Source organism: Megalops cyprinoides, chromosome 10 (assembly GCF_013368585.1).
Source record: "Megalops cyprinoides isolate fMegCyp1 chromosome 10, fMegCyp1.pri, whole genome shotgun sequence".
Taxonomy (NCBI): domain Eukaryota; kingdom Metazoa; phylum Chordata; class Actinopteri; order Elopiformes; family Megalopidae; genus Megalops; species Megalops cyprinoides.
Window position 1 is genome coordinate 17,424,969 of NC_050592.1, and position 20,715 is coordinate 17,445,683.

General features: G+C 39.7%; 1 protein-coding gene across 1 annotated transcript; it reads left to right on the forward strand.

Annotated features, from left to right (window-relative positions):
• The first annotated feature begins 1,755 nt into the window (after positions 1–1,755).
• Positions 1,756–19,349, forward strand: abcb5 (ATP-binding cassette, sub-family B (MDR/TAP), member 5). Its single transcript, XM_036538069.1, has 29 exons — positions 1,756–1,862; positions 2,678–2,783; positions 2,972–3,086; positions 3,782–3,839; positions 4,125–4,275; positions 4,720–4,798; positions 5,160–5,351; positions 5,557–5,728; positions 5,924–6,048; positions 6,185–6,362; positions 6,466–6,579; positions 6,691–6,801; positions 7,519–7,644; positions 8,177–8,380; positions 8,837–9,007; positions 9,202–9,363; positions 10,391–10,600; positions 11,155–11,298; positions 11,695–11,799; positions 12,280–12,357; positions 12,508–12,591; positions 13,224–13,427; positions 13,975–14,075; positions 14,626–14,766; positions 14,988–15,144; positions 15,318–15,515; positions 15,869–16,075; positions 17,302–17,448; positions 18,054–19,349. Exons 2-29 carry the CDS (start codon positions 2,741–2,743, stop codon positions 18,249–18,251), a joined length of 3,975 nt encoding a protein of 1,324 aa, XP_036393962.1. The 5' UTR covers positions 1,756–1,862; positions 2,678–2,740; the 3' UTR covers positions 18,252–19,349.
• Positions 19,350–20,715: the final 1,366 nt, after the last annotated feature.

The following is a 20,715-nucleotide window of genomic DNA, read 5'->3' on the forward strand; positions in this document are numbered from 1 at the left end:
AGACAAGTAAGACATTAAGAAAGGAACTTCCAAATCCATTTCCTCATATTTTTTGTGGTTGCATAAGTTGAAATATATTGTATGTGTCAATGGTATGTGAGTGCATTGCTGTTGGGGAAAAAAAAAATCAAAACTGTGTGTGAAGTTCACATACCAGTCCGTAAATACTAACTTAATCTTGAATATCAGTGTGGGTAGAAGTGCGTTATTATGTTGTGGATGAATGAATCAGTACTCGTGAAAAGTGAGGGACAGAGAGCATCACCTCCAACACACACTCAGAGGCACACACAAACGCACGCACACACCAACCTCCCCCTTTCCCCCAGACATAGAATGCTACACCTTGTACCCTGTAATGTCGCACTTTGTGAAATGCCACACCGAAATCTGAGTTTCATCAGCATATTAATTGCACAACAACAATTTGCTGATGCAATTTGATGCAGTTGATAGACTCCTGTTTGAGAAGAATTAAAAAGAACTGGACTATGGAACCTAAACAATTCTACAAGGCAGGACTGTGAATATGAGACCTTTAGCTGTAGTCATCACAAAATTGAGTAGATAAATTCCACAAGGGATAAAACTACACAAAGGGCACCCAATTAAATTTCAGCAAGCATCATATTCACTTCTCAATCATTGATTTCATTTATTTTCATTAATTTATTTTACCTAGAAAAAAGGTCCCGTCTAGATAAATTCTTTTGAAAGGCAGTCCTGGCCAAGTGGCAGTACCAAACATTTACAATACATTCAAACAATACAGGGCATATTTGGAGAGCTTGGAAATGGGTGTGGAAACAGCAACAGGAACATTCCTAGTTTAGAGTATTGTGGGTCATGACTTTAAATTCAGAAAGGGCAACAAAGGTAACAGTTTGGAGTGTTTTTCAACAGGTTTCTAGCCCAATATGGATCGTAATTTTCAAGCCCTGTTTCCAAGTTGTGAGAATGGTCGAGATATAGGTTATAAAAGATAACATGGAACTAGAATGCAGTTTATAACTTGGTGCTCCAATATAAGCGAGTGCAGAGGTGGTTTAGCTAAACAGCATTCTAGAAATGTGCCATTAAGTGAATCTGTAATTTTAAATTACGTTAACTCACCACCTGATGATGGGTGAGTGACCTTGTATTTATGCCAAAACATAAAGCACCAAGAAACCCTCTGTCTAACGCTTTCACAATTGTAGAAGAAGCAAACATATAGAATAATATCGCCATATGTATTATATCGCCCTTGGCTTCAAATAGAAAAGCAAGATTTGTTATGAAAGCAGATAGCCAATTTTAGGGTTTTTATTGTCAATTCCTTTTTTGTTTTAACCTGAGAAGCAATTTAAATATTTATATTATTACTTTTTTGTAAGCCATCCTTCATCACAATTCAAGATGTCAGACAAGGGGTCAAGGATCACCCAAGTCCCGAATCTTTCGCAAATATGTGAGAATGCTTACCTATTATCATTCCTATTTCTTTCCTCTCACTTTCATGTTGCTCTGTTTCGGAAACATAATTTATTTTGACAAAACTAGAAATATGTATAGTTGGTGCTTCATACACCAATCGCGATGATAAATACCTTTATGAGCAGAGCGTCGTATTTTAGTCACGTGTTCCTTTCAGATGTAGTTGGCAAGTGTCATCGGTGCTACCACCGGCGGTGATACCTGACACTGCGGCTTTAAGAGGCGAGGTCACACTTCAAGCAATGGCGCGGAGGATATAAACTACCGCTGAACTGAAAAGTCGATCTTAAGGGACCTCTCATGTTTCATTAGAGCAAGCTCACCTCGAGGAATGATTCCGCAAGAAACCTGACATAGGCTGCCTAAATTCCAGGAAACCGTTTCACGTGAGTTGCGTATGCCGTTATTGTGGTTGCTTTGTAGATTTTGTAGTTTTATTAATTAGTCAGAGCCATAATATTTATTCAAAGAAGGAAAAAATGCAATGCTTGCCGTTTTTCTGTCATGGTATTTCATTACTAACATTTCGAGTGGATACTTTGAAATTAGCCTCTGAGAATAAAAATAGATGTAAATAGCTCTTAAAACGGTTTACATTTGCGCTTTCAAAGTTTAAAAGTGTCATTTTATTTAACGATGTAATAATTGTGTAAAATATAACAAATATAAAATAAGTATGACCAGTTGTATTTTCACAGTGCGTTTTAATAGCCTACACACATCATTCGTTTGAAAAACGAATGATACCATTCATTCGGTTTTGACGTGACAATGATTTAAATATATGAAACGCGGATTTACCTTGTAGGCCTACATTTTAGCGTCAATTATTCAAGTATGAATTAATAAATCAGGATTTGTGTTTTCAACAAAAATCCCTTTAACAATCCTTTCACATCAGTTCCTTAAGTAGATTAATTTAACTTGCATCGTGATGTACAGTACTATACACAGTGCCCACTGCTTCCGAATGAAGGTTAACAATGGACGTGTGCGTTTAAAACAACTTTGTTTTTTTTGTTTGTTTTGTTTTTTACAATGAGAAATGTACCTGGCCCTGCTCTTCAGATATGTAAAAGAAACATGTTTTACGTGTAATAGAAGAATAGCATGTAACACAAATATGTATGTATGTATGTATGTATGTATTCATTTATTCATTCATTTAGGCCTATTTATTCATTCATTCATTCATATACAGTGTATCAGTTGGAGGAGCTGCGTTTGTTTCAGAAGCTGAGTAAATCTACGCAACGGAACTATAATGAGAGACACTGTAGTCGAACTTCAAACAACACCCCAGGATGGTATGTGCTACCTCTCGACAATCAATAATTTAATATGTTGTTTGAAATATTTGATGTGCTGTTTAAATATGCATTGGACTACAGTTCCTACAACTAAAGAACAGCAGTGTATTACAAGAACTCAGCATGTCAACATTAAGGATACGCACGACGGAAAAAATATAACCCCGGCCTGATTCTGTTCTCAGAACTCTTTCCAGAAGGGTACACCAACCTGGCTTTCGTGCAGGACGAGAAACCCAAAGAGGAGCCTCCTCCCCCTGTTGAAACACCCCCCAAACAGAAGAGACAGGGACTGTTCAGGTGACGGGAGATTCACGTTCTTTCTTCTCTTTCTTTCGGATCGGAGGTGAAATAAATTGACGCTGCATGCTTCTGATCGCAGCTATGATGTATCGGCAATGGAATATTTGGCATGCTAAGTGGAGAAAAATTAGACCCCAGGGTCAGACCAACACCCGAAATGAATTCAATCATAGAGAAATCCATTCATTCTTATAAATCGATGATAATCATTCTAAACTTACAAATGATCTTTTGTTATGTCTTCTTGCTTTATTACTTGTTGTTTAATGCATCGCTATGCAGTATCAATTACATTTAATTGTGTGATGTTGAATTAATTCACTAATGTATGTGTAATTCACACCTCTTCCCTGTGCAACTCACAGTGGTGCAGTATCATAGTGGGTACTGCAATACTGCACAGATAAATAGTGATAGTACTAAATTGTATCATATTGTTGCTCTTTAACTCTGAGTTGCAAAATAAAGTGTAACCAATAGTTTTGCTGTTAAGACCAATGTATTCTGCATACAGCCTGTACAACACTACAAAGGTATTGACTGCTGTGAATTCAATATCATCATGCTAGTTTAAACAGCCAGTTGTTGGTGTAGCACTGATAGCAATTGTATTTTGCCCAAACATAACAAGGAGTGTATGTTTTTATTTGATCATTGGTCATTATAAAGGCAATTCTCTGTTTATAAATTAGGAAGAAAAAACCTGATGAACCAAAAGAGCCTATGAAAACAGTTGGATTCTTCCAGCTGGTAAGATGACAAGTCACTCTAAAGGCACAGAGCAAATAAAGCAACATTTTCATTCTCTAATTTAAAAGTGTTCCATGATTGATTGGATCTATTAAGAAGCCTTTGTTCAATATATTAGCAATGCGCTTTACAGTCTGCCCAGGAACTGCTACGCTGTCAATTCTACACAGTTGTATAAATACACTTAAAGGCACAGTACATATTTGCCAAGTGTTGCTGCTCAGGGTAACAGTGTCCATCAGCTCCCATTGCGTGACAGAGTTTGTGTCTGTGACGTCTGTGTAGTTTCGCTATGCCACGCCCCTGGAGATCATCCTGATGATTGTGGGGTTACTCTGTGCTGCGGCGCACGGCGTCGCCCTGCCACTCATGACAGTCGTCTTCGGACAGATGACGGACAGCTTTGTCCAGAGCAGCCAGCACATCAACCTGACAGGTGAAAGTCTATTTTAAGGCTTGTCTCCAACCTCTCTCTGCCTGCACAGGTGTCATTTTAAGGCAGAGTGCTGAACTGAAAAAGTACTTACTAATTTAACATATTTCTTGCTATTCTTGCTGTTCTCAATTCCATAGAGATTGGGTTTGACAAATACTGCAAAGCAAACCACTTTACAATTTTTTAATACGGTATTTTTATTTTTATACTATATAGGATATAGTATTTTAATGTGGTATATTAATTATTCAGGGACTTAAATGGTTTACACACAAAATAAACAGTTTTGTGGTTGGAAATATCTCAGTGAATTACTGAAGAGAACAGCCCTATGTGTTCTTTAGCAGGTGTTAGTCTATTTTTTCCCTCACTTGGTGGGCTCCTTAGATATCTAATGGATAAGGTTTGCAGGTACACTTGTTAAATGGCTTTTTCTTTCCACAGACAATTCTACTTTGGCTTTCCTAAATTCCTCAGAATGTGTCACACTCCCTGGGATTGATATTGAAGCTGCAATGACCAGGTAAGCTGACAACAGTGATTTCAGTTCATAACTGTCTTGACTTATTTACTTGCATTAAGTCAGAGGATTTGATAATAAAAGGCACCTATAGATAGAGTACTTCTATGATCCAATTTAAATCAGGAAATATGTTTAATTGGGTGTGCCAGCTGTCTATACACATACCTTCTAAGAGTTGTTAGAATGAAAAATTTAAGTAAACCTCTGTCTCCAATGTGATATACGCATGGGGTGACAAATGTAAAATGAAAGAAACTGCTGACATCTTTCTCGTAGTCTTTTTTAAGCTTTCAATTCATATGGGATCTGTATGCTGGACTCAAATCGAAATACTTGCCTAATGTGTGTTTCTCTATCTCAGACACTCATATTACTTTGTGGGAATCGGAGCAGCAGTACTTGTCCTTGGAACCTTTCAGGTGATGCTGTTTCTGATAACAGCCACCAAACAGACTAAAAGGATTCGGTCAAAATTCTTCCATGCCGTCCTCCACCAGCCAATGGAATGGTTTGATACACACCAGATTGGTGTGTTAAACACCAGATTAACAGAGTGAGTACTACTGAGCTGTGAAAATGATGCCTACACAGTAATTGTAAAAACACCTCTGATTGCTGCAACATCACAATACGTGTAACTACACGATCATGAAGCTCTTTTCGTCTCACGTGAAATTAATACCACCATTTTATCATAGAATTTTTCAGTCTAGAATTGTTTTAATGCTGATATTCTTTCTCTCTTTTGTTCCTATTAGCGACATTAACACAATCAATGATGGCCTGGGAGACAAAATTTGCATATTTGTGCAGTTTTTCTGCTCATTTGTGGCGGGATTCATTATTGGATTTATCCACGGCTGGAAACTCACCTTGGTCATCCTGGCAGTCAGCCCCCTTCTGGCAGGGTCTGCTGCAGTCTGGTCCAAGGTAATAACGTGCGAAATTTCACACATAAACTGAGTAATTAGAAGATAAGTAATTTAACAATCAAAAATGAGTGTGAATGACATTTAAAAACCCTAACTCCTATGTGCGTGTGTTTGCGCGTGCATGTGTGTGTGTGTGTGTTTGTGTGTGCGTGTGTGTCTATGTGTGGGTGTATGCATGCCTGCCTCCCTCCAGATCCTTGCATCCCTGACCAGCAAGGAGCTTTCTGCATATGCTAAGGCTGGGGCAGTGGCTGAAGAAATCCTTGTGTCAATTAGGACAGTAATGGCTTTCAATGGACAGAAGAAAGCAGTAGAAAAGTAATGTTCCTATTTTGCATATTCTGAACAACACAGAATAACCTATAGTTCAACATCATTCTCCTGAAGTATGATTGTGAAGAGTGCTATCACAGAATAAGTCAAATTTGAATAATAAAAATCATATCTTTTTTAGATATGAAACCAACTTGGTGGAAGCTAAAAACTTTGGCATAAAGAAGGCCATCACAACCAATGGATCCATGGGCATAACACAATTCATAATATTTGGGACATATGCGCTGGCCTTCTGGTATGGAACCAAACTCTCTGTTGATGAACCAGAAAACTACTCCATTGGAAGAGTTCTTACTGTAAGCATAGGGCACTGGCTTATCATTAACTGTCTAAGTATTGCCCTCTTAGGTAAAGGTGATTGTAAATGTAATTGAGGGGTGTGTTTCTGACTCTCCCCAGGTGTTCTTTTCAGTCATGATTGGAGCTTTCTCTTTGGGCCAGGGAGCCCCAAACCTGGAAGCGGTAGCAAAGGCCCGGGGTGCAGCCTATGAGGTCTACAACACAATCGATATGGTAGTAACTTATATGATTCTCTCGCCAAAAAAATCATGCAGTCATTCGCAATAGGCACAATGAACAGACAGAGCAAGCCCTGTCAGTTCACACGAATTGTCTGTGTCACAGCCTCGTCCAATTGACAGCAGTTCAAAGGAAGGCCACAAACCAGACTGCGTGAAGGGTGATATTGAATTCAAGAATGTCCACTTCAATTACCCCTCCAGAAAGAACACAAAGGTAGGTGCAGCGCTAAGACTGATAACCAACCATAACAATGATAATGATATGGGCCAGTGCTAACACTTTGACTGCACCTGAATGAGAACCTTTGGCTGTTCTCTTAAAAAGTGTCTAGGGTAACCTCCAATTAATATATTTAGATATGGTTGGAGCTTGAAAGTGTTTTTTTGTATGCACATAAGTATTTGGACATGAGTCTCAGGAAAAGTATTTAGTTGGATGAACCAAGTATGCGCTATCCTAATTGTTCATATCATGCAGTACATTAATTAATTATACCAAATGAGAATGATACAGTAATGTCAGCCACATTATACCAAACCCTTTCCAAGGGTTTTACATTCTCACATTCCAACCCTTAGTACTACTGAGAGCTAAGGCCTCTTATGCACAAGAAATCCATGAATAAAATCAGTAGGGGTTTGAAAATTAATGTATGTTATAGTCGATGTTGCCAAGCAACCTTAAATAGAATCCTAACCCTAAATAAAAATAGAGTAGTTTGACACTGTTCAACCCTGCAAATGTCTAGCCATAGTTGTTTAGTCTTACATGTTCAATGAAATAATTTAAAATGATAATACTGTGCAAGATCATTGCAAAAACAGTAAAGATGAAGTTTAATGAGAATCTCTGTGTCATGGTCTACTGTGATTGATCAAGGCGGTGGTGCTTTTTGAAGCATGTTTCCACTTGTGATCTGTTCTCTGGCAGATCCTGCAGGGCTTGAACTTGAAGATTCCCCATGGGAAGACCATTGCCTTGGTGGGGGCTAGCGGTTGTGGGAAAAGTACCACCATCCAGCTCTTGCAGCGCTTCTACGACCCTGACACAGGAGAGGTGAGAGGTCAGAGGTCACAAACTAACAACAAGTCTGAAAATCGTTGATCAACAAGTGCATGTTATTAGCTTTGCCCAGACATGAAACAGGAATCTGCAAAGCAAATGGATGTTATCATGATCTTCAGTCTTATCATAAATCTTAATCTGACCATGTCCTTCACAATCCTATGTGTGTGGTGTAGATTGCATATTCGCTAGATCTGAGGAACTTCAGGTGGTTATATAAGAATAAACCCCAAGGACAGTAGTTGGATGCATTTGGCATTTATACATGAGCTTTCTATCGACTGATCTCTTGACATTCGTTGATATACCAAACTAAACGTGCCACATTGATATGCCAAACTAAACACGGTCTCACTGGTGCATTTTCAAATATTTAATTTTTCTTCATATTACTTTAAAAGTTTAATTAGATGCACTTCTTACCTTTGATACCTTTACCTTGATACCTTTGTAAGAGAGCAGCATTAAAAATGTTCAGGGGCACTGTGGCTATCTGTTTGACTGTGATGTGGCTCCCTGACAGATCACGCTGGATGGCCACGATATCCGTTCCCTCAACGTGAAGTGGCTGCGGGAGAACATGGGCATCGTGAGTCAGGAACCTGTGCTCTTTGGCACCACCATCGCCGAGAACATCCGCTACGGCCGCGAGGACGCCACTGACCAGGACATTGAACGCGCTATCAGGGAGGCCAATGCCTACGATTTCATCTCCAAGCTCCCAGACGTGAGTACACAGGACATCAGTACAGCACTGGTTATGAACCTGGGTTTGTGAGGTTGTTGAGGTTCAAATCCAAGCATGTTGCTGTCGTGGAAAAATCGGGCTGAGAAAAGGGAATATGTGGAGATTAGCTAACCCAGGTCTCCATGGATCAGGTCACGTGCTAAGCAAATGAATAAAATCATCATCAGTGCATTAAATTTTCATTTGTTTATCTCAGTTAAGATGGGGTCCAACTGTATTTGTCCAAACTGTATTTATATAAGGTGAAAATTGAGTGAGGTTCTTGAGGCTACTACAATTGGATCACCATTGGGTTGTTGTGACACAGGTTGATCACGGACAGTTGCCATTCATTCAGCCTGTTGACTGTGTTTCTTAGTGAGAACTCCCTCACACAGAGAGACAGATGTATGCTGATGGCATGCTGACGCTTCACCTTTTCTCTGGCTGAGACAGAAGTTGAACACCATGGTGGGGGAGCGGGGGGCCCAACTGAGTGGGGGGCAGAAACAGAGGATCGCCATTGCCCGTGCGCTGGTCAAAAACCCCAAGATCCTCCTGCTGGATGAGGCCACATCTGCACTGGACACACAGAGCGAGTCCATCGTACAGGCAGCACTGGACAAGGTGGGACTGACCACCAGGGCAAATACACAAGTATTGTCTGTGCGTAGCAGTGTTCACTATAGCAAAGGAATTGTCTACACAAGTTTTGTTATCCAATCAAAATGTGGCAAGCTGGAGTCATTTTACTAAAAAGCCTTTCTGTGAGATATAAATTGAAACAATTGCATGATGCTCATTTGAAATCTTGTGGGCAGGCAAGAGCTGGCCGCACGACAATTGTCATCGCTCACCGCCTATCGACAATTAGGACGGCAGATCTCATCGCTGGGTTCGACAATGGTGTGGTTGCGGAGCTGGGGACACACAGAGAACTCATGAACTTGAAGGGAATCTACTACTCCCTCGTCATGCAGCAGGTACATGTCAGAAGTAGGAACACTTTTCATTTCTTTTTTCAGAAATGAAATGCTGACTCCTTCAAAGCATCAGTTAGGCTGTGTTCACATGTAGCGTCTTTTTTGAAGCTTTCAGCGACTGTTTTACAGAATAATCCTATGGAGTAGACTGTGTTTTTAAAAACGACCTGAGCGTTTTTTTTAACGCCGTCGCCAGCGTCTTTGTCTGCAGCTCAGGGCGTTTTTTTTCAGTTGAAAAAAGTTCAACAAGAAAAACAACACCCTACGTCAAGCGCTTTTTTGACAGCTGACCAATCACAGGTGGAGATGGAGAAGGTAGCGGTGGAGAAGTTAATTGTGCTAGTTTCTGAGCACAGTGAACTGCACAACATGACAGTTAAACAGTATCATAACATTCATCGTAAAGATGCCGTCTGGAGTCAAATTGGATGGAGTTTCTGGAAAGTGTTTGTGTTTACTGCTTGTTGTTAGCAAAACTAGCCTGTTACCTAATGTTAGCTCTGCAACAATGTATAGCCAGCTAGATCGCTAACAACATGCTACTGTACATGCTACTGTTGTTATGGCAACAAAAGACGCTCTCAACAACTTTTTGGAAAAAAAAAACGCTGCCTGCATTTTTTTTACTTGAAAAAATGCTCTGGCCAGTGTTTTTCATCAAAAAAAGACGCAACGTGTGAACACAGCCTTAGAACTACATTAGTGCAATATTTTTTTTTTCATCAAAATGAGGTGATTAATAAAACTCACTCAAACTCATTCAATGACACAGAAGCACACTTTGTGGCCATATTGATCTAAGTGAGAAGTCCCTAAATAACAGCATAGTTGTGATTGTAAGGTAGTGTTGTGTTTTGTCAGTACTTTCACATCATTTTCTATTTTTAAAAGACTTGCCCCTGTTGCATTTAATTGGAGTCAATTTCTCAATTATTTTCCTTGCTCTGTCAAATCCAAATTATGGAAATAGAGATAACACAGTAAACCCAATGGTGCTAACTGTTTCATTGCATTTTAAATGATTTAGAGTTCAGGTAACACAGACATTGAAAAAGAGTCCAGTGAGGGGGACACTTTCGATGACTCATCCGAAGAAGAAAATGAAGCACATCAAAACCAGGAAGTGTCAGAAAATGGCGAGCTTGAGAGGACAAACAGTGTCAGAAACAGCCTCCGACGGAGATCAACCAAGAAAAAATCCAGAAGGTCGAAGAAATCCGCCAAGGAGGAGAAAAAGGTAAAACATGGCCATGATCATAAGTATGACCTGGCCGGGTACCTGCTCAGTACATCCAGCCACAAAACAATCCAGAGTTTTGTTTTTTATTGACTAAATTTAAAAGGAAGCTAAAAGGTGCAGCCATTGCTATGGTGCGTGCGAGTGATCGGTTAGAGAGTCATCACAAACCTTGAAACAGATGTAGCTATTTGGATCAACAATAGTGTTTTGCTTTGACGAGCAAAGTTGCTTGATTGGTTCACCAAGCAGAGATTGAGGACACGCGGTAGCTCCATCCAGTTTGTGATGGTATGTGCATGGTGGTGTGTGCATGGTATTTACAAATAAAACTTTTCTTGAAACCTATTTCCTTGTTTTTCCAGGAAGCATAAAACTAATATTAGTAACTCAGGTTATGCATGCATGTTAGACAACAGCAGAAGGGTGCACTGCTGACCTGTTTTTCATAGATTTGCCCTTGCATGCACTAGGCATCAATATGTGCTGGACGTGTCAGTAATATTGTAAAAGTAAAGTAGGTTGACATAGCTTGTCTGTGTGGTCTCTCTCAGGAGGTGCTCCCAGAAGTGTCCTTCGGCAGGATCCTGGCCCTGAACAAGCCTGAGTGGCCATACCTGGTGATCGGAACGCTCTTCAGCTTAGTGGGAGGAGCTGTTTATCCTTGTGTTGCCATCCTGTTTGCTAAAATCATTGGTGTGAGTAGTAGGAGGCGGCTAATGAATCAGGAGTATCTATCAGTGAATATGGTATTTAAGAATGAGTTCCGAAACTTACATTTAACCAGATACACATGCATACAGTGTATACATACATACATACATGCACACACACACACACCTATACATGCATACATAGACATACATACATACGTATGAGTAAATATTAAAAATGTATTATTTTTCAGGTACGAAATCTGAATTTCACCTAAACCAAAATTAATTTTGAGCACATGCATGCCTAGCAGAGAAAGTGAGAATGAAAATCTGTGTTGAGTCTTGCAAGAGTAGTTCAGTTCTTACATTTCCAGTTTACATATCTTTCTGAAGCTGCCCAGTATATACGTATGTAAATGTTCATTTTTGGTGCTGTAGGTGTTTGCTGAAATTGACCCTGAGGTGAAACGTCAGAGGACACTGATGTTCTCACTGCTCTTCCTTCTCATTGGTGGAGTGGCCTTTGTGACCTACTTTGTACAGGTTTGTGACTTACCAAAACTGATAATCAGATCAGACTTCAATGCTCTGACGTTCCTGTCTTGGCTCTGTAAAAAATAAATAAATAAAATAAATAGAAATAGCCTTTTTTTGCAGTTAAGGTTTCATTTTTGACTGTTTACTTTGTTGTGTTTTGTATTATAGTTAAAGGGGTAAAGGAGTAATAATGTAATAAAATGTAATAATTTTGCAGGTCTATGCTAAGTAGGTACCTGAATTTCCCCCACAGTTTTTTATATTGCATTTTATATTACATTATGTTTTATCCAGGTAAAACAGTTCCACATTATCTTAAATATGCAGCTGTATAATTGGACCATACTCTGAATATAAAATTTAAGGTGTGTCCATTTACCTGGATAAGAACGTAAATGATGTTATGTAAGACGTGAGTCATTTGTACAGTTAAATACGTGTTATGCTTGTTATGCTTTGTTGAAATATGTTAATTTACTGTTTCAGGGCTATATGTTTGGTAAATCTGGAGAGATTCTGACAATGAGGCTGCGAAGCCAGTCTTTCCATGCCATGATGAGACAGGTATAGAAAGCTGTTTAATACACCTCTTCCACCCCAGTTGGACATAAACATAATTGCTGACTTAGCATTCAAATTTTTAAATTCAAAGCTGAAGGGTTTTTTTTAATAACATGAAGATCACGTTGTGTATCCCCATATGTTCCTCTTTAGGAAATTGGTTGGTTTGATGACAGCAGTAATGCCGTGGGAGTTTTAACCACCAAGCTGGCCACTGATGCTTCTCTGGTCAAAGGGGTGAGTGTCCAAGTTATTGTTTTTCACATCTGTTTAGAAATCAGGATCGCACCAGCACCAAAATACACTGTGTATTTTTGTGCCAGTGTAGTCAAGTGTAGCCAACCTTCCTCTTAGAGTGCTTTGGTCTTGTAGTATTTTGCAGTCTGTCTGAATGGTGAAACACTGACTCCCTTCATGACATGGTTCCTGATTTCAGTTAAGTGGGCAGTTGATTCAATTACATTGTTAAGTAACTGAGTTGTGACAGATGTAAAAGAAAGAAGCATCTCCATCAGGTTGGGCTCTCTGCCCCTGAAATGAGTAACCACCTATCAATCAATGTGTGTGTATGAATGGTTTGATTTTCTCTGAAGATTTGGCTCAATATCAATTTCCTGCAAGGGAGTCATACTTTGTTTTGATGTGTAGTAGTTTCGACCAATCCCAGTGGCTGAATCATAACATTTTTTATAGGTTGTTTAGGTTCACACCTGTGCATTTCTCCAGACACAATGCCGTCTTTTTAACATTTGCAGTATGATGAGGAAATGAGAGCTACCTTAATTGACTGGTGGTCATATAATGTTCACAGTGCCTGAATGAGGGTAATGTGGCTCGTCTCAGTGCTTTTCTCTCTCTCCCCACTGTAGGCAGCGGGATCCAGACTTGGCCTGGCCACCAACGCGATCTGCAGTCTCACCATTGCTGTCATTGTGGCCTTCATCCACAGCTGGCAGCTCACCCTCCTCATCCTCGCCTGTGTGCCCTTCCTCACAGGTGCCAACGTCATTCAGATGAGGGCCATGGCTGGACATGCATCCAAAGACCAGAGTGCGCTGGAGCTGTCTGGAAAGGTATGACAAATTTACTGGTGTGTTAAAGGACAAAGGGCCATATGAGTGCCTTTCCTCTTTCTATGGTTGCATTTTGGAGAACAATTCTTCCTTCTAAGGATTATTGCAACACCACACATAGGAAGCAGGAAGATGTTATGAAATACATTTCATAACCACAACCTCTGTGTGACATTTATGCAGATATAAAATCTGCTGAAATGTGATACACACGGAAGGAGTCCTGGAAAAGGTATTTGACCTGGCTGTTTTGTAAAATGGAAAATGAAAGGATGACTGGTTTTATGAGCCCCAAACTGGTTAATCTGGATTGTGTGTTTTGTGACTCAACTGGAGCAAAGAGCAGGGCTGTACAGTAGGAATACTGTTTTATGATAGGCTAGGATATGATCCAATAGTTTGCATATGACCCACCCTCTCATAGCACATTATAAAACAAATGTAAATAGGCTGGTTGGCTCACTCTGAGAGTGTAGAGTGTCATTGTTATTGAGCACACATAGTGTGATTCTGTCAGCAGTTATCTCTTGTATTTTATTTTGTGCAGATATCCACTGAAACAGTGGAAAACTTCAGGACAGTTGTGGCGTTGACACGGGAGGATGTCTTCTTTAAGAAGTTCACTGACAGCCTGAGCAATCCATACCGGTAATGATTTTACTCATTTGTGACAAATGTCCAGTTAAACCCTGATAAAACACATTCAATTAAAACGTCATGATAAGACTCTGACTCATTTCTGAAGCCTAACATGAATACCCTTTACCCTGGAAGCAACAGGCTTAATGTATACATACCTTTTCTGGAGAAAATGAAATGCGGGGGAAATGTTTTCGTGGTCACTTTAAGCATTCACAAATCTGTCTTGCAGGCATCATTGACTTTATGTGTCTTGGTACATCCATCCAATGAAACAGAATACTTTCTGTGGAATTCATTCTTATTGACTTCTTTCAGAAAACTTCAATAAGATGTAGATCAGTTTCCGATAAGATATAGATAATATGATAAATAATATAGATGAGACATTATATAGATGATGTTAAATGATAATCGCATGGTAAACAAATTTTTGGAGAAAAGGTCAAGGTGTCCTTTAGGTCAGTATGAATAATAAATGTAAATATGTAATGCAACCACTGCAACACCTGCCCAAATGCAATCCATTCCTGACAAACACTGAATTTGGCTGTTCCAGGGCTGGCTTGCTGAAAGCACCCATCTATGGACTGACCTTTGCCATTGCTCAAGCCATACCTTACTTTGTCAACGCTGCAGTCTTCCGCTTTGGTGCTTGGCTGATTGCTCACTGTCACACTGAGTATGAAAATGTTTTCCTGTAAGTACTCCTTTACTGTAACTACTCTGCTGTTTATCTCAGTCATTGTTATCAATCTGTAAATACAAACACATGTTTGGATGTGTATGTCTGGTTTGTCTGATTTGTGATTTTTTGAGTACCACCCCAATGATCAATGCACAAGTTCTCTGCTCACTCCTAATTGTTATTATTACAAACTGAGCTATTCGTTGTCATAATTATGAATTCTGTCTTTTTAGGGTCTTCTCTGTAATTGTCTTTGCTGCCATGAGTATCGGACAGTCCTCGTCTTTCGCTCCGGATTTTGCCAAAGCAAAGTCCTCGACACAGAGGATATTGGCCCTGCTGGAGCGGAAGCCAGAGATTGACATCTACAGTGAGGAAGGAGAGAAACCAGTGAGTGGCGCACACATCTGACGAGCACCTCCCCCACTCATAATCAACCCCTTGCTTCTGCTGTCATTTGGCATACTGGCATTAAATAATGCAATTTATTTGAGCTGTGGGAGTTATGTAGAACGAGGCTCCTTTCTCCTCTTGATTGCCGCTCCTCCTTTTTTTTTTTTTAGGCCAACTTTGTGGGTGACATCGAGTTCCGCGGGGTCCACTTTGTGTATCCAACCCGACCGAATGTGAAGGTTCTGCAGGGCTTGAATGTGTCAGTGGGGCGGGGCCAGACCCTGGCGCTGGTAGGCGGGAGTGGCTGTGGGAAGAGCACTTCAGTGCAGCTGCTGGAGCGCTTCTATGACCCCGTCTCTGGACACGTGGTGAGCACGCGTGCGCCCCCTCTGTCTGTCCACCATGTACCCCTCTTAAATAACCTCCAGGTACAGCACAACTGTGCAGGGAAGTGGTCTTGACACTGAATAAATTCTCGGAAGATCAGTCCTCATGCTGGACTAGTGTCCCCAAACTAATATTTGGGGACTAATACATGTTAGTCTTAGTCTATAAAAACCCTTGTTAATTCTTTTTTGCGTTGTGTTTTTTTGTTGCATACTTAAATGGTGCTCTTCATTTTTTGTACTACATTTAAATGGGACAGAACATTCTTTTAAAGTCTTGTATCTGCCTCGTGCACTTTTGATGAATGTGGCACCTATTTTCTTGCCTGTTGCAGTACATGGATGGAAAGGAAACTAAGAAGCTGAACCTTGCATGGCTTCGCAACCAGCTTGGCCTGGTGTCCCAGGAACCCATTTTGTTTGACTGCACCATCGCTGAAAACATCCAGTATGGCGACAATAGCCGTGTTGTCTCTCATGAAGAGATAGAGGAAGCTGCCAAGAGTGCCAACATCCACAACTTTATTGAGAATCTGCCAGAGGTGTGTGACTCATGATTAATGGGAAAGAGATTAGAATAACACCAGCATTCCTCAAGAGCTGATTAAGGATCTTTTAAAGCGCAGGTATTGTGCAATGCTTAGGGTGTAAGAGTGGTTATGTCATCAAGTAAGACCATGTAAGGAGTCAACAATTTTTAGAAGTGCTGCATAAGAAACAAGAACTTTATCACATGCACAGTTATAAAAAGTATACAACTTGCAGTGAAGTGTTCAACTGGTCCAACTCAGACTGTGCAAAGTAGCAGAGATAAAAATAGATAAAAGGAGAAAAGTATGTACAGCAAGAATAAAAAACTAGAGAGTAAAAACATGTACAATAAGAATAAGAATAATGGAAATAAAAACTAGAAAGTATCACATCTTTCAGTCAAGAGTATGTGTTTAAGATTAGTGTGGCGGGCATGTCCGTGTTGAGGAATCTGATGGCCTGGGGGAAGTTGTTCCTCCGGAGCCTCTCAGTTTTTGCCATCAGCCAGGTTTGAATAGCTAGACAGACAAGGTACAAGCTAGCTGCTAGAGATAAGAGTGCATTAAACCAATTGTTTTTTTTTTTTTTTTAATAAAGGAAAGCAAAGTTTAAAACATAAGAAAATGCTGTAAGTGGTAGTGTCTCAGGTGATTAGGTGAGTCATTGTAATGTGCTTGATAAAGTTTAGCTGGTCATAAAATACAACCCCCAGGTTCCTTGCAGACCTGGACAGAGTTACTGACATAGAGCCAAACTGCATACCTCTTGTAACAATGGCTATGGATGGACTCAAGTGCAAGGAGAGACAGGCATCCTGGAGAAAAACAGGGCTTTACTTGGGAATGTCCAGTCTTTTAGTTAAAAATAGCCAGGAGATCTTATACATGGAAACAGTAAAATCCAGCAAAGGTACAAAAATACAAGGCAAGAGCAAGGTCCAAAAATATAGAAAGGACAAACTGAATCCAGAGAAAATCCAAGAGCAACAAGAACACAAGACAAGGAAAGAATAGACAGTGTATATATACACAAAGGGGCAATCAACAAACGGGGTGCAAGTGTGCAAAGCCAGCATGGAATGCAACAGGTTGTGCACACCTGATTTCAATCAACATGAAATGAGTCTCTGTTGCCCTCTGGTGGCTGGCAGGGGGAACTCGGCCAGCAGTCCTAACACGCATGCATGCCTGGCCCAACCAAACAAGCATTGTGATAATGTAATGTTTTGTTTCCACAGAAATATAACACCAGAGTCGGGGACAAAGGCACCCAGCTTTCAGGGGGACAGAAGCAGCGGATTGCCATTGCTCGGGCGCTGGTCCGTCGGCCCAAAGTCCTGCTACTGGATGAGGCCACCTCTGCGCTTGATACAGAGAGTGAGAAGGTCAGAGAAGACCTGTTCTGTCAGATATATATATTTTTATCCAAGGCAACTAACATAGCTTACATTGTAGATACTGTCCATTCACACAGTTGAATTTCTCAAGTTTCTTACGTAAGCATTGCATAATTCTGGGAATGAGTGTGCCGCTTTCCTGGCTGCAGTCTGTTAGTCAGACACTGCAGCTGTAGGTTGCTTTAATGGAAGCCTTAGCTCTGAGGTGCGTTCAAATTAGCAAACAAAGGAAAACGTTTGCGAACATTTTCAAGCAGTTTTCTGTTTGCTTTGAGTTCACTGTGAACGTTTGCGAATGCACATAAACAGTCTGAGGTAATAGTTCTCGGCGAACAGACATGGGCGCTGGGCTAAGGAAGACCGAACAATTTGGTATGTCCACACAGAACTGTTTGAAGTTAAAAGCTGAAAGAAAACCCGTTCGCCTGGAACGTTTGCCTCAGTTTGCCGAATTTGAACGCACCTCTGTCAATGTATTTTATGCAAGATACATCCAGTTACTTTCAGTAAGTCATTTACTAAGAAAAAAACAAAAAACATGCTGGTCATGTCTCCTGTGGGGTCAAGTCTTCCTTTTCCCTCCCTGAAATCAGATTGTGCAGCAGGCCCTAGACAATGCAAGGCTCGGCCGCACCTGCATCGTCATCGCCCATCGCCTGACCACCGTCCAGAACGCAGACATCATCGCAGTCATCCAGAATGGGGTGGTCACCGAACAAGGCACACATGCGCAGCTGATGGCCAGACAGGGGGCGTATTACGCCCTGGTGAACGCTCAGGTCTCTCACTGAAATGTAGATAACATCTAAAAGGATATGGCAGTGGTTAATTGTGCTACCTAGTAAGCGCAATAAGTATAAGTGCAATAAGCTCATTTTGTGTCATTTTTCAATATGTTATTTTATTGGCGCAGTACTTTAATTTACACTTACGTGTATGAATACATGGTACCTGCATTTTTTATTGTTCTGTTGTTTCATGTTGTGTGATTCTGATTTCCCACATGCTTGACTGATGACAAAGCAAATTCCTTTTTGGATTAGTACTCAGTACTGGTACTGTCTTATCTTATCTTATAGTCAGCATCACTGAGCTTGTAACAAGGACGTTGCCTGATTGGTGTTTTCCACTCCACTGGAATATTCTGTGCCTTACTAAGCCTTTTTAAACATGCATATATTTAATTAATGGCAACTGTTTCTGTAACTAACTTACCAAAGAAGCAAACAATGTTGAAGCTGCAGTCCTTTCACAATCACAATCAGTGGATTGCCATTCAGATTTTGTAAAAAATCTTTGTATCCTTTGGAGGATTTAAGCTATCAACATATGTAGGTAATTAGTTCTTCACTGAGTCACTCCTATTCTCTGCTCCTGATCAATTTTGCATGGCTTTGCTGTCAGCTGCTGTTGTTTTAGCCCCATACACATTGGCTACTTGTCATATTATAACTGGCTCTTTATTATGCATTTACATTAGCACTTTACTGATTATTTATTGCTTACCAAGATTTAGTTTGTCTGGTAGGTGTACATCAACACAACTGAAGTGATAGTAGCATAGCTAGCAGAGTTCTTACTCAATGAAAGAAGAATAACAGGCAGGACTGGTGGTAGGTAGCTAGTGCATGGCTAGCCTCCATATGGTATGCAGCTGAATCACCACAGACAGTGTTTCCCTCCCTGGCCCTGGGGGAACACTGTATATGCTGACATTCGTTGAATGCCGATCTTGATTTGAAATTCACGTGACGAGGTCTGCTGTTAGTATTCTTCAAACAATGTTATTTATTTCTAAAGTTTTTTGTTACAGGTACACTTTGTTGGAAGTATGTTTCAAATGAAGATGTCTCTGTAAGTTGCCTATATTAATTTGGACACATTGAATAAATTGGCTGTAGAGAAACATACTCAAATTTAACAACTTAATGAGTTTAATATAGGTGGCTAACCTGAATTTGTTCAGGGTACATACTAAATAAATATTTAGTTTTGCATAAATACATCTCCAATATCATGTTGTTCACAAAGAATTTATTTCAGATTAATTATAGAGATGTCACTTAAAGGTGAGTATTCACTTAAAAGCTTGTTAACACCTGATTAATGAAGTTTAATGAAAACCTGCACTTTGAAAACCAGTTTTTCCTCAAGGCTGGGAAGTAATGGGAACTAAGGTATACTGAAAAGGGCGATTGCAGTTGGTTATGATAAAACATGAACAGGACAGATGTGTACTTCACATATTTGTGAGAATAAAGCATTTCCTTTGTGTTGGTGGTTCCAGTCTAATAATCTTCCCACCCTTTTACGTCTTTGCCTGTTTGGCAGGCTTTGAAATTGAGCATTTACATTTATTCATTTGGCATATGCTTTCATCCAAAGCGACTTACAAGTGAGGCAGAGTACAACACAAGCAAATTACCATATAAGGAGTCAACAATATTAGAAGTGCTGCATGACCAGGTTTCAATAGTTAGACAGACAAGGTACAAGCTAGCTACTAGAGATACAAGTGCATGAAGCCATATTTTAAAGGTAGTTTATCAAAATGTATGACATTACTAAAGGCACAAACAAAAGTCATCATTGACTCTTACAGGCATTTTCTGTCTTCTGTCTGTCGGGACCCAAGTATTGTTTATTTATCTGTTTTTAATATAATCCGCAATATAAAAAACCTATATGCATAAAATTATACATGTATAAATATAAATATAAATTATTTTTTTCTAGATTTTGAGTATTTGCTATTGTAATTACGTGTATGTATGTTCTCACATGATGTAGATAAAGTAGAACTCTTGCTGATAGTGGAATAGGCAAAGAGGACTCAAGATAGAAATGTTTGATAGTCTTTATTCTGTAAATGAACTATGGTTAGCCTTTTTTCATCCATATGTGGTTGATTAAGTGGAGATTATCTCTGTGAATGAAACTAAAACATTTTTAATGAATGAATGAATGAAGTTGTTTTATTTTATTTAACTATTATTGTTATTACAGACTAGTTTAACTATGTGTGAAAATATATTTGTATTCAGACTTTTTCACAAAATACTGTAATGGGTGTGATTAAAAAGAATGCTTTGTGTGTGTAATATTTTTTAATCACAAACAAATGTGATGAAAACCATCTCCGGATATATTTACAGTGCATGTACTATATATTGTTTTAATTGTTGATAGTGCGTTTGCATGACAACGCCATGTATTGAAAAAAATAAATATAAGATCATTTTAAGTGAATTGTAG

What these genes read in the sequence shown, in the direction of transcription:
- abcb5 (XM_036538069.1), top strand. Translation starts at nt 2,741, where the DNA reads ATGAGAGACACTGTAGTCGAACTTCAAACAACACCCCAGGATG. An exon ending in TGTTTGCTAAAATCATTGGT is followed by an intron (nt 11,299 to 11,694) that starts GTGAGTAGTAGG and finishes TTGGTGCTGTAG; the next exon opens with GTGTTTGCTGAAATTGACCC. An exon ending in CGCTGGAGCTGTCTGGAAAG is followed by an intron (nt 13,428 to 13,974) that starts GTATGACAAATT and finishes TATTTTGTGCAG; the next exon opens with ATATCCACTGAAACAGTGGA.